The sequence below is a fragment of the Mustela lutreola genome, chromosome 5 (genome assembly GCF_030435805.1).
Source record: "Mustela lutreola isolate mMusLut2 chromosome 5, mMusLut2.pri, whole genome shotgun sequence".
Classification (NCBI taxonomy): Eukaryota; Metazoa; Chordata; class Mammalia; order Carnivora; family Mustelidae; genus Mustela; species Mustela lutreola.
Window position 1 is genome coordinate 133,816,125 of NC_081294.1, and position 12,219 is coordinate 133,828,343.

Sequence of the window (12,219 nt, forward strand, 5' to 3'; positions counted from 1 at the left end):
AGAATATATTTTAAGTATAGCTACAATTATGTCAACATAACACTAGGTGGTATTTAATAGAATTATCTTTATGTTGTTCTTTTTGTAAATTTTTAGACAATTTTTGAATTTCAATCTATTGACAGTTGAAAAAAATGATAATAACTACTCTTTTACTGGATGGCTACATGGTGAGGAAGCAGATGCTAATGGCCCCAGGTAAAAATCATTATGTTGCTAAGGCTCTACTTAACGGTATTTGATAGAGGGTAAAATCTAGGGGTTTTATCCTTATATGAAACCAAGTTATTGGTTTTCTTGGGATAGATCTACAATAACAAGCTAATGTGAGATCTTGAAATTTTATTCAAATTTCTCAAAATTTGTTTGCCACTATCATCTGATTATTTGATGAGTCACTACGCTAAATACAGTAAGGAGTTAAAAAGAGGATTATAATATATGAAGAATTCAAAACAAGTGATATGGCAGACATAAATTCTTATTCTGCTACTCTGTAGTCTTGTCTTGGTTTCAAACTGTCAGAATTTGTAGTAGTGTTGCAATTTACTGCTCAGTCTCCAAAACATTTCTACTATTATCTCCTAGTCCCTCCTCTATGACTTTTTCCACCAAATATTCCCTTTCTTGTATCTTGAGTCTCTTTATCTCTTATCCTCTTTTGACCTTGTATTTTTTTTATTTAGTCCATTAACCAAAAAAGTTTATTTAAAACTAAAAAAAAAAAAAGGTTTTTTGAAAAGACAAATTGACAACCCTTACTAAAATCAGAAATGAAGAGAGATGGAGCACCTGGGTGGCTCAATGAGTTAAGCGTCTGCCTTCAGCTTGGGTCTTGATCCCAGAGTTTCAGGATCCAGCCCCACATCAGGCTCTCTGCTCAGCTTAGAGCCTGCTTCTCCCTCTGCCCCCGCCCTGTTCATGCTCTCTTCTACTCTCTCTCAAATAAATAAAATCTTTTAAAAAGAGAGAGAGATGAAGGGACATGTTACATTAGAAATACAAGAGACTACTATGAAAAAATTATATACCAACAAATTAGACAGCCTAGAATAAATAGATAAATTATTAGTAACATAAAACTGAAAAGACTGAATCAAGATAAAAAAGAAATATGAACACAGTGATTATTAGTAAGGAGATTGAATCTCTAATCAAAAACCTCCCAACAAACAAAAGTCCCAAACCAGAAAGATTCACTGATGAATTCTACCAAGCATTCAAAGAAAATACCATTCCTTCTCAAACTCTTTCAAAATACAGAAGAGCTTTGAAGGAACTCTTCCAAACTCATTTTACAAGACCAACATTACCATACCAAAATCATACTAGGATGCCGCAAGAAAAGAAAATTATAGGCCAATAACCCTGATGAATATAGATTTTAAAATTCCCAATGAAATATTAGTAAACCAAATCCAGCAAAACATTAAACAGATCATACACCATGATTAAGTGGGATTTATTCCAGAGACACAGGATGATTTAAAATCCTTAAATCAGTCAATGCGATACATCACATTAACAAAATGAAAGCTAAAAATCATATGATCATCTCAATAAATGAAGAAAAAGTGTGTGACAAAAATCAACATCCATTTATAATTAAAAGAACTCTCAACAAAGCAGGTATAGAGGGAATGTAACTCAACATAATAAAGGCTGCATATGACAAATCCACAGCTAATATATATTCAAGGGTGAAAAGCTGAAAGTTTATCCTCCAAGATCAGGAACAAGATAAGGATGCCCATTCTCACCGCTTTTATTCAACATAGTACTAGAAGTCCTAGCCAGACCAATTAGGCAAGAAAAAGAAATAAAAGGCATCCAAATTAGAAACAAAGAAGTGCAACTGCTTTTTTAACTTGCTTATTCATCTAAACTATTGATATATTTCTCTTTCCCTGTATAGCTAAGCTTTCTATAATAGTTCACCGTCTCTGTCTTCTGCCTAAACTTTCCCGGTACTTTGTTTACCTCCAATCTGAATTTTGCTTCCACCTCTCCAATGGGAACCCTCCCAAGGTCAACAGTGATTTTCTGCTTACATAATCCCATCAACTTTCAGACTTCCTAATATTTAAGACTTCTATATCTCTTGATGATATTGATCTTCTTGAACCTCCCCTCTTGAGATTTCTCTGTCATTACTCCCTTTTATTTGCCTTTACTGATGTATGGCACTCCAATTATCTACTAAATGTTTATGTTTCCCAAGCCTTTTCCTAGAATTAATTTCTCTACCCTCAATACCTCCCACCCAAGGCTTATTTCAGCCATCATAACATGGATGACCATCAAATCATCTATATCAATATCTATGAAATAAGTGAATCCCAGTCTTTGCTTATTTCCCTAGTTCCAAATCTGTATTTCCAACTGCTCACTGTATATATATACCTGAGTGACCTTCAAATTTCAACATGTCCAATGATTCTTCAAGATTTTTTCAGTGTAGAGTACCATTATCTTGACTGTATTTGTAAAATTTATATGTATTTGTAAAATCTATATGTAAAATTTTAGATTCCTCTGGAATTCCTCATTTTCCCTTACATAGAGCCTACATTCAATTGATCATCAAATTTAGTGTCTTTTTCCTCCTCAACATTTTTCAAAACTATTCTACTCTATCTCATTCACATTTTAAAAGTTCATAATCTTTAACATCTCCTGCTCAACTAATGTCATAACTAATTGGTGCCCTGCATTCACACTCTTCTTACTCTAGTTTGGCATCTACATTGTCACTAGTATTACCTTACTAAACTTGAAATCTAGAGAGGTAGAAACTATTACAGATGAGGAAACTGAGTCACGAGCAAGGTCATGCACTTAGTTAGGTAGAAAAGTTAAAAGTAAAACCCACACAGTCTAGCCCAGAATCTGTGTTCTGCAATACTGTACTTATTACTTTTCATGAAAAATAAAATACAGCTTATGTTCTTTATAGTGATAGTGTGAGCTACTCAAACCATAACATAAAACATTTATAAGTGTAGAAAATAAAAGATAGTCTACCGTACAAATATGGTTGAAGCCTAAATAAATGTTGCTTAAAACTTCCTAGGTGACCATGCAGGAAATATATAAAAAGTCGTAAGAAGACCAAATAGCCAATCTGTCAAAAGAAAAAGAAAAAGTATTTTTGTGTTGCATCAATAAACGTTTAGAAACTATATGGAAACTAAACCATTTTATTATTACATTTGCTTTTGATGAAACAATTTCAAACTCACTTAAGCTTATGTGCTTTTGAAATAACTTTAAAACATTTATATCAAGGTTGAAATACCGGTCCCAAGAAACTTTTATAAATCACCTCTACATTATATATAATGACCAATACTGAATGCTATTTTGTTCCATGTCCTACAGAACAGTATTTTTCAAATTGCAAGTCATGCCCCTTAAGTGACTCGTGAAATCAATTGAGAGGGGATTTTTAAAGAAAAGAAAAGAAAAGAAAATATTGTAGTACACTGCACAGCTCCTTGTTTCGGTATATAAATCAGTATGTATTATGTGTATGCTGGATTGCAATGCAAAAGATATTTCTTTCTATGAGTCTCAGTCAAAACAGTTTAAAAAACATTTCTTTAGATAGTTTTGAGAAATACTGTGCTTGGGATTCCCTTATGGAAAAAAGTCATTGTTAAATAAACACTACTATCTTACCTCTGTGAAGTTTCATGTGTAGCAAGTTTGTTTTACATAGAATACAAAAATGGAATATCTGCAAAAATATATGATGTGCGAAATTTTCACAGAATATGAGAAAAAACCCACAAACGAGAGAAATAAATGGAAATCAAATTCCTAAATTGTTAAATCAGAAGATTACGGGAAAAAAAAACAAATAAAACAATATCACTATCAAGATACATGTAGTCCAAATCCTCCTAACAATGATGCAGGGTACTAACTGTCAGATCCACATGTAAAAAGTAATAATAATAAAGTAAAAAAGATTATTCTACAAGTCTCAGTGATTCAACCAAGACAATTTTTTTATAGATTTTATTCATTTATTTGACAGACAGAGATCACAAGTAGGCAGAGAGGCAGACAGAGAGAGAGAGGGGGAAGCAGGCTCCCCGCTGAGCAGGGGGCCCAATGTGAGGTTCGATCCCAGGACCCTGAGATCATGACCTGAGCCGAAGGCAGCAGCTTAACCCACTGAGCCACCCAAGTGCCCCCAACCAAGACAATTTAACAAATAAGTGGCATGACTGAACTTTGAGCCCAAGACTGTGCTGCACCAAAAGTCATGAACTTTCTATTATTGCAGAGATTTCCAAGTATTTTTATCACAAAATTCTATTGGTAAAATAAATTCTGAGAATACACCATCAATATTTATAAATGTATCTATATATTATAAATATCTACCATTTATAGATTTAAATAAAAAGAAAACATTTATAAAGCATATCCAAGGGATCTCTTCATACAGACCACTTTGAGAAAGTACTATGCTTCTCTAAGAGATTGAAGTTAGATGGGAAGTGGAAATTGTCATTTTAAAGAATACTGCAGGGACGCCTGGGTGGCTCAGTGTGTTAAGCCACTGCCTTCCGCTCCGGTCATGATCTCAGGGTCCTGGGATCGAGTCCCACATCGGGCTCTCTGCTCAGCAGGGAGCCTGCTTCCCTTCCTCTCTCTCTGCCTGCCTCTCTGCCTACTTGTGATCTCTCGCTGTCAAATAAATAAATAAAATCTTTAAAAAAAAAAAAGAATACTGCAGTATTCTAAGTGTGAATATTAAAATAAAAATACCCCTTGTTATAGACAATGGATGAAAATTAATCAAAGGGGAAATAATTTGCAAGGATTAGAGATGGATGTTGAAAGGAAAATTCGTGTTCAAGAATTTCACATCATACAAAATAGAAAAATACACGAAAAACAGATCAGTTTGCATGATCACTGTATTATACCCCAATTCGGTCGTAAGTTTCACCTGATCCTCGTTAAAACTATGCTTGGAAAAATGGTTTTATAAGCTTTCATCTATAATATTCTGAAAGCCTAAATTTTATTTTAAAATCTGCCTTTCTATATCTCTAAAATATTCTGGTTCCCTCTGTGCATATTTCCTCAAGTCTCATTTGTGTACCTATTCTTTCTGTAGCTTGACAGCTTGAACTTTGCCTCTTAAACTGGATCTCTTCCTCTTTCTTCACTCTCCCATCTTTCCTTCCTTTATTCCTTACTACCCTTCTTTCCTTCTCTTTCTATGACTACTTCTCTTAATTTTTCAGACTCTATTATCTAACAGTGAAATAGAAATACTGAATAATATTTATTATGTGTGATATTTTAATGGTTGATTATGTGCTCCATGGTTTTTTACAGATGCTTAAAGAGCACTCTATATTTCTATCAAAAATATATTAAGCTATTGTTGCTTATATGTTATTCTCTACACTTTGGTTAAATAGACTTTAATACTTAAGATGATTCTACACTCAGAGATAAATAATGAGGAAAGAAGGCACACAAATTGTGAAAGTAAACAATATTATTGAATCAAATATTTCTGGCTCTTCATAATGCTGAACTATATACTACTTTATCAAAAAATGGTGCATAGGAAGGTGGGTGATGCTTCCCTAGCAATAACTTCCAGTATAGCATACTGTCGGTATAGCATACCGTCAAAAAGAAAAGATCAAAAGGGTGGTTTCCAATTGACTGTTAGATATATAATAAAAAGTCTACAAAGTCAAGAAGGATAAATGAAATGGTTTCTTGTCTGAAATCAAAGGTACTTATAGAGCATGCTTATTTCCACTAGCTAATTTATATTATTTAGAACAATAAGGAGTAGACTTTAAAATTAGTAAATCTGAGACCCAAGGTAACTGTATAGCATTATGGCTGAGAGTCCACTGGGTTTCAAAACCTTCTCTGCTGAGACCTTGAATAATAACTTAGACTCTCAGGGCACCTGGGTGGCTCAGTGGGTTAAAGCCTCTGCCTTTGGCTCAGGTCATAATCCCAGGGTCCTTGCATCGAGCCCCACATCAGGCTCTCTGCTTAGCAGGGAGACTGCTTCCTCCTCTCTCTCTCTCTCTCTCTCTCTCTGCCTGCCTCTCTGCCTATCTGTGATCTCTGTCTGTCAAATAAATAAATAAAATCTTAAAAAAAAAAACTTGGACTTTCTATGTCACAGTCTGTAAAATAATGACCAATGATAGCACTTACCTTTTAGGATCATTATAAGGATTAAATACGTTAATATGTTTAGTTCATCTAAAGCACTGATAATATAGAGAGATTGATATCTTTTTAAATCTCTATAATAATCTTATAATATTTTATATATCTCCATGGGAGATATTTAAAACAAGGAAACAGGAAAAAGAAGAAAAAGTCATCATGAGAACATCTTGCCTCTCTTCTCCCATCCTTCTTCTATGCAAAGCCTCAGTTCTTCACACATTGAATTTCTATTATGTGCTCTCTGAATCTTGCCTGGTCTCCATAAGTCTTCTACTCCCAAACATGTCAGAGCATATCTAGGCTTGATTTCTAAGGATTAAAATATAGTATCTTCCAAAAATGCCCTGGCTGTCATGAATATTTTTATGGTTGGTTTCTACAGTTCATAGTCAAAATTGAATAAGAAATTTTTCTTGCAAATAATACTTAATAATTTTTGCAAGTGATTCTTAAAATACATACATCCTAAAAGTAAATATTCTCAAAATTTTTTCTTCTGGCTTTTCTTTATTTTCTTTGCAATAAAACCACTACTTAACCTAAATTTTTCTGACTCATAATAAATTTTGCAACTGGCAACCATGATCATCACAGGGAGTGAACTATATGTCGTCCAAGACCTTATAAAACATGCACCCCATGAAAATATTTTCCCATCTTATGGCCTAGATGACACATAATACTGAGAGAACAACTCATCTTCTCAAACTGGGCAACTAGTTAAGGTTATCTGTTGACATTTTTAAATGGAAAGTGGCATTTAAAAATATTTAAAATAGAAAAGAGAAAAGTTACACATATGCAGACATTCATATAAACTTGACCTAAATTATACATTATTTTCTTACATAGTTGGTGAAATCATATTTTCCCAAACTACCTTCATTTGGATATCAAGTAATAATGTATTATCTACATTTAAAGGAGATTAAAATAAACTACCAAACAAGAGAATGTTCCATAATAAAACCAAATGGTCAGCTTAGATCCTAAAACAACTGTCATGTAACTACATGTAGTATGTGTAGCAATTAAAACATATTTAGAATATTTTAAAACGTACCTTTATCAGCTTTATTTCAACTGAATATAAGTATGTCTTTTGTAATGCATCACAACAGAGTCTATATAAAACTGATTCCGCAACAAAAAATAAGGTAGGCAGATGATCATAATCAAAGGAAGCATGGTCCAGGGAAGCATAAAGCATATTTAAAGCTTCTGAAATATTAAAAAGGTAGAAACCATAATTTGAAGATCTTGCTTTTGTCTGCATGCTACAATTAAGCCTTACAATTAACTATTTATTGTCACCAAGACCAGACTGTGGTTTTTAAAATATTAAAAAATTTAAATGTTAAATATTTACAAATTCTTTGACACCCCTTCCATTAAGAAGTGAAATCTAAAAAAAAAAAAAAAAAAAAAAAGTGAAATCTATGCCCCTTTCCCCTTGAACATGAGTAGGTCTTGTGACTGCTTTAACCAATAAAATGCTAGATCAGAAAAGGCAATAGAGCTGCCACTTGGATCTCTTTCTCAAGATTCTAGCTTTGGAACACTTAGCTGCCACTTAGGAACTCTAATAACTCAATTTAGTCTAATAACTAAATTGGAGAGACTACAGAGCTAGAGGTAGAAGAGAGAGAGAGAGAGATGCCCAAGGAGCTCCAGCTGTTCCAGCCAACACAAAATAGATCACAAGGCCATACAAATAATAATGGGGAAATGAGGCAGAACTGGGTGATAAAAAAAAAAGGTTGATATCCAAGATCTATAAAGAACGTCTCAGGCTCAACATACACAAAACAAATAATCATATCAAAAAATGGGCAGAAGATATGAACAGACACTTCTCCAATGAAGACATACAAATGGCTATCAGACACATGAAAAAAGGTTCATCATCACTAGCCATTAAGGAGATTCAAATTAAAACCACATTGAGATACCACCTTACACCAGTTAGAATGGCCAAAATTAGCAAGACAGGAAACAGTGTGTGTTGGAGAGGATGTGGAGAAAGGGGAACCCTCTTACACTGTTGGTGGGAATGCAAGTTGGTGCAGCCACTTTGGAGAACAGTGTGGAGATTCCTCAAGAAATTAAAAATAGAGCTTCCCTATGACCCTGCAATTGCACTCCTGGGTATTTACCCCAAAGATACAGATGTAGTGAAAAGAAGGGCCATCTGTACCCCAATGTTTATAGGTCGCCAAACTGTGGAAAGAACCAAGACGAATGGATAAAGAAGATGTGGCCCATATACACTATGGAGTATTATGCCTCCATCAGAAAGAATGTAGCAACATGGATGGGACTGGAAGAGATTATGCTGAGTGAAATAAGTCAAGCAGAGAGAGTCAATTATGATATGGTTTCACTTATTTGTGGAGCATAACAAATAACATGGAGGACATGGGGAGATGGAGAGGAGAGGGAGTTGAGGGAAATTGGAAAGGGAGGTGAACCATGAGAGACTATGGACTCTGAAAAATAACCTGAGAGTTTTGAAGGGGTGGAGGGATGAGAGGTTGGAGGAGCCAGGTGGTGGGTACTAGAGAGGGCACGTATTGCATGGAGCACTGGGTGTGGTACAAAAACAATGAATACTGTTATACTGAAAAGACATTTTTTTTAAAAAAATGACAGCAAATGAACCTGCAAATATGAGAATTTGTCTGAACCAAGAGATTTTTGGAAAAAATAATTGAATTTGAATCAGACATATTATCACTACTGGTACAACTAACAGGAGGTAATTGAAAAGTTCCTCTAAGTTAAATTAACTCCTAAGACTATGATCTTCTTTTTTTAGATGTGGTTATTGGTTTTGTGTTTTTTCCCTTTCTTTTCTTCTTAATCATGACCTATAGTGTTGTAAATCTGCCTCACAAAATAAATCCTAATTACTTTTTCTTTTAAAAAAATGAAAAATAAAAAGACTAAGCCTCCCCCATCAGTTTAAAAAAAAATAAGATAGTGCTAAAGATAAGTGCTATAAAGAGAAGAGTGGAAAACCTAGAAAATCAAGGCAGAGGAAATAGGACCCCTCAGAGATGAATGAGAAAGAACACAGGGCTAAGGCCCTAGAGAAAACTACAAAGAAGGACTTCTGAAGGGCTGTCTGTCATGTAAATATCTGAAAAGAAGAGCAAATGCAGGGACCAGAGGAAGGAAAAGCCTTAACACATCCAAGGAATAGAAAAGAGATCAGTATGGCTAGAGCATAATGAATCATAATGAATAAGAAGGGAAGGCAGCCAGGAATAAGATCATACAGAGCCTTGTAGTCAGGGCTTCTTTAAAGCATAATCAGAAGGCACTAGAAAAGATTTAAGCTTTAGTATGATCACTGCTGCATGGAGAGTGAACTATAGAATGAGGAGCAGACAAGAGATTTGCAAGACACAGATGTGGAGGTTTTTCAGTTGTGGAGCTGTTACTAAGAATTTATATTTAGGGTTTTTATTTGGAGTTCAATATCTTGAAGAATGAAAAAGCTTTTGGCTGTGTGTAACAGGAAATGCAAAGAAACCGTCTTCAAAATAAGTATGTTTATTATTTCACAAGATCACAGATGGAAAGACTGTAGGGCTGGTTCATATACCTGCCCTCTATAAGCATTTTTCTTTCATTTTCTAGTTCTTCTGATGTACATGGTAACAGGGATGACCACACAAGCTCCAGGCATCTTTCTCTTACCAAGCCATTTAGAGACACATCAAAAGGCATAGGGAGGAAAGAGATGCTTTCTTCCCAGGTCTATCTTTTTCAAAAGCAATTCAACAAAAAGTACTTGAAATAGACCTGCTTTTATATCTCTGGTTAGGACCAGCTCCTTTGACCACTCCTAATCTAATCACTGGCAAGCAAATGGGAATATCCATGATTCGTTTAGATCACCCAAGACTCACTGCCCAGCCCTCCACCCCACCACCACACTACACCCAGGCTGCAAGGGCCTGCCCTCTTCTGAATCACACGACTGCAGGACACCTAAACAAAAAGGTTTAATGGCCAAAGAAAAACAAGTAGCTACTGGTTGTTCATAAGCAAGGGGTGTTTACTTCAATATCGTTTAAACATTTAATAGAGGTCAGGCTGTGGATAGCACTGTGATCAAAATGCCATAAAGACAAGTTAAATACAGAATTGTTCTTACTCATCCTGTTGCTTGAAACCTCCCCGTTAACCCTACAAAACTCAGTTTACATGGAGAACTACTCTCTGACTTCATATGGTTAACATTCTAAAGCTCATTTTAAAAGGCATCCACATAAAGTTCATGATAAAAGGTATTTTACCTCTTGAAAAACAATGTTTTTTAATTTCTTTTTTAGATTGGTTGGAGGATGGTTTGGAAGGAGACATATAAATGAGAAGTGATAAATGAAAACGTAATGAGTAAAATGGCTGTTTAAAATAAGTGAAAAACAAAGGACCATTTGGTTAACATTTTATGAGTAAGAATTATAAAATGCCAAAACAAGTTTCTCTAAAGTATAGTGCCTATTGTAATTGAAAATCACTTCAATGACATTTTATATTACTTTTTAATTAGTTACTAATTTTAGAAAAAAGTAATGAAGACTGTGAACAATAGGTTTTAAAACAATTTTGTAATTAAAAAGTTGAGCAGTCAAATTCATAAATCCAAAATTACAAAAAGAGCTTTCATAGTGAAACATTACCAGATATTTCAATATAGAATGGCGAATTTTCCTTGGCTCTTGCACAATTTCTAAATAGTAAAGGTCACAAGTTATACCTTTTATGCTAATCTAGAAAACATTCAGGGTAACTAAGAAGAGCTTAGTAAGAGTACGTACCATCTTGGATTTCTCCTTTGCACTGAGCTAGATATATTACTTCCGTCCATGCAGTAGGAAGATGCACATGCTTCCCAGAGCCTAAGGTTTTGAGACCCAATTTTCTCTGTTATGAGTAAGCATGAAAAGGCAAACCAAAATGTATAGCTTCTTACAAATTTATTTACTAGTTTACTTATTTTGATTATTCTTTAGTTATATTCTGAAAGTCACTCTATGAGGCTATGCTCTATAGCTAGTCTATATAAAACTTTGTATTTTTGTTTATATCAATTTTATTTTTTGATATTTTATGTAAATTGTATTGGTGCTAAAATGTAAAGGATGCTTGTTAATATTCTGAGTTATACCACTAGTTATTTGCTAAAAATAATTCTCATTCTTTACTCTGAAGGAATTACTTCTACCTCATTATCCAACCCAGAAAATGCATCTCTGATTCTAGAAGGAAAAGTATATTCAATGTGATTCAACAGAAATTAGCTTCATGCCAATTTGCTGGAAAACTCTGGCTACTTCCCTGTGAATGGACTGAAATTAATGAACCTGAGACAGATACCAACATTGCTACTCTTCCCTTAATGGGCCCACTCCTGGGGCTTCCCCAGGGAGCAGTTGGACAATTGGACAGAAGCTCACTGATGAATGTATCTGCTAGCACCTCTCAGCATGCATACTTGCCAGAAGAATATTCTTCTTCTAATCAAATTTTTTCAAAATTGTAACATATGTGAGCAACAGTGAAGTGGAATGCTGGGAAATCACCACTGCCACAACAAAAAAGATGGCTTAATATATGCTCCAGTTCTGTGCAACTTTTATTTCATTAATTTTTTATATTATGTATATTGGTAATATGGTAGATATGTATCATATGTATATATACATATACCAAAATATATATGTATATGGTATATGTGTATTTGGTAATATGTATATTACTTCTCTGCCTAACACAAACTGGATCTAATGTAAGAGCAAAACAAGGACTTATTTCACTTCGTGTTCTGTTTTGATACGTGTTTGAAAATTTGGAAGCTAATGCATACTGTTAAAGAATGTATTTTCTATAAGTTCGGTGAATAGTTATAGAGAGAGAACAGAGTATATCATGTATGTATTGTGAAGGTTTAGGGAAGCTTCCTTTCTTCTTTGG

General features: G+C 34.3%; 2 protein-coding genes across 7 annotated transcripts in view; one reads left to right on the forward strand and one right to left on the reverse strand.

The window, feature by feature from the left end:
• The window catches only part of TMEM232 (transmembrane protein 232), a 302,946-nt gene that overhangs the window by 253,564 nt on the left and 37,163 nt on the right, over positions 1–12,219 (reverse strand). For 5 of the 6 annotated variants that reach the window (XM_059175633.1, XM_059175632.1, XM_059175635.1 and 2 more), the window contains 3 exons: positions 11,064–11,169; positions 7,295–7,452; positions 3,025–3,124 (listed from right to left, as the gene is read on the reverse strand). In XM_059175633.1, coding sequence (XP_059031616.1) covers positions 3,025–3,124; positions 7,295–7,452; positions 11,064–11,169 — 364 coding nt within the window. The remainder of the gene's footprint in view (positions 1–3,024; positions 3,125–7,294; positions 7,453–11,063; positions 11,170–12,219) is intronic. The other variant, XM_059175637.1, reaches the window with a different exon arrangement.
• SLC25A46 (solute carrier family 25 member 46) overlaps positions 1–12,219 on the forward strand; it is a 180,902-nt gene that overhangs the window by 107,558 nt on the left and 61,125 nt on the right. The window lies entirely within an intron of this gene.